The sequence below is a fragment of the Haplochromis burtoni genome, unplaced genomic scaffold, assembly GCF_018398535.1.
Source record: "Haplochromis burtoni strain Fernald_Lab_line unplaced genomic scaffold, NCSU_Asbu1 Contig_102, whole genome shotgun sequence".
NCBI lineage: Eukaryota > Metazoa > Chordata > Actinopteri > Cichliformes > Cichlidae > Haplochromis > Haplochromis burtoni.
The window spans coordinates 506,180-507,509 of record NW_024582463.1 but is presented as its reverse complement, the minus strand read 5'-3'; the positions used below and the strand labels follow the sequence as shown (position 1 = coordinate 507,509).

At 43.8% G+C, this 1,330-nt stretch overlaps 1 protein-coding gene across 1 annotated transcript in view; it reads left to right on the top strand.

Moving 5' to 3' along the window:
* Window positions 1-1,330, top strand: part of dennd4c (DENN/MADD domain containing 4C) — a 41,701-nt gene that overhangs the window by 13,201 nt on the left and 27,170 nt on the right. Inside the window, exon 2 of the mRNA XM_042223119.1 lies at window positions 198-508. Coding sequence (XP_042079053.1) covers window positions 210-508 — 299 coding nt within the window. The 5' untranslated portion in view covers window positions 198-209. The remainder of the gene's footprint in view (window positions 1-197; window positions 509-1,330) is intronic.

The following is a 1,330-nucleotide window of genomic DNA, read 5'->3' as shown; positions in this document are numbered from 1 at the left end:
CCCTCCTTCACATTTTCCAGAGCCACCCAGTTGGACTGGATTAGAGTCTTTTGCAGGCTAATTCTGTTTGACACCCATGTCCTATGTGCTTTGTAAGAACATTTAAATACAGTATAGAATAGAAGGCTACAAGAAGCTTTGCTGTATATGAGGTTGAAATCAAAAATGTTAATTTTTTTTATGTTCTTTCTTCTCAGGTACATCCAGCCATGATTGAGGACAAGGGTCACCGCGTGACCGACTACTTTGTGGTGGCCGGGCTGACCGACAAGTCCACGCCCCTGGAGCAGGACCTGTCGGAGACTAAATCCACCGGGCCCAAAGCGCCCATCACTGAGTTGGCCGTCATTAACAAGTCAGCAGGGGAAACAGTGCCTGAAGGCTTCACTTGTATCGAGAGCACCCACAGCGGCCAGCCAGCCAACCTTAATCATGGCAGTCTCAAGAGCCCTGAGCTCTTCCTCTGCTACAAGAGAGGACGGGGTAAACCTCCGCTGATTGACATCGGGTGAGTCAGCCATTTATTTACAGTATGCTGGTGTTTGTAATCACAAATGCCCATTTGCCTGCAGGAGGAGGAGACCATTATAAGTGGGGTTATTTAGCAATTTTAGAACTAGGTTTTACTGATGAATAGCACGAGAGAGAAAAAATCCTACATCATTTTAAACTCATGTGTTTAAAATGATGTAATCGGTACACAAGTTCTCCTTTAAGCTGTAAATTCAGACAGATGAAATATGTATGGTTCATCCAGCCAAGTATATAAAAATGAAGAATGAGATTTATTTTTTTATCCACTTTGTTGTGAATCTTTAGGTTCATCCTACTGCTCTGATTTCTTGCTGTGTTATTGTGATTAAGGCAGGTTAGAGAAGTGAGCTTGTGTGGAAGAGAAACAAGCTGATCAATTACACCTGCTACAAATTGCTGTAATTGCTGTGCAGATTGCTAGCTGGCATGCTGGCAGTTGATCATACGCAGAAAGCAGCCCTGTGGTGAAAAATCTGATCAATCAGCTAAGTGGATCGTTAGTGTGCCGGTGCTGTCACGTCATCATTCAGAATTTCACATGAAAAAACCTTTTCAGCAGCGTCATTTGATGACTGTCACGGTCAAAAACCCCTTTTTTGTTTTTTGGGGGGGTGTTCCCCCCTGCCAATCAAAACCTGCCACTGTTAGGTTTGTCAGTTTGTGTTTTATACCTGACAAAACATTACTGCAGACATTCAGGAAGTAGGCGAGTTAGCTGTTTATTCACTCTCCCCTATTTTGTGACAAAGTTCCCCCTCTCCGCCACGCCTCTTGGCTCGTATCTGACAATAGAAAT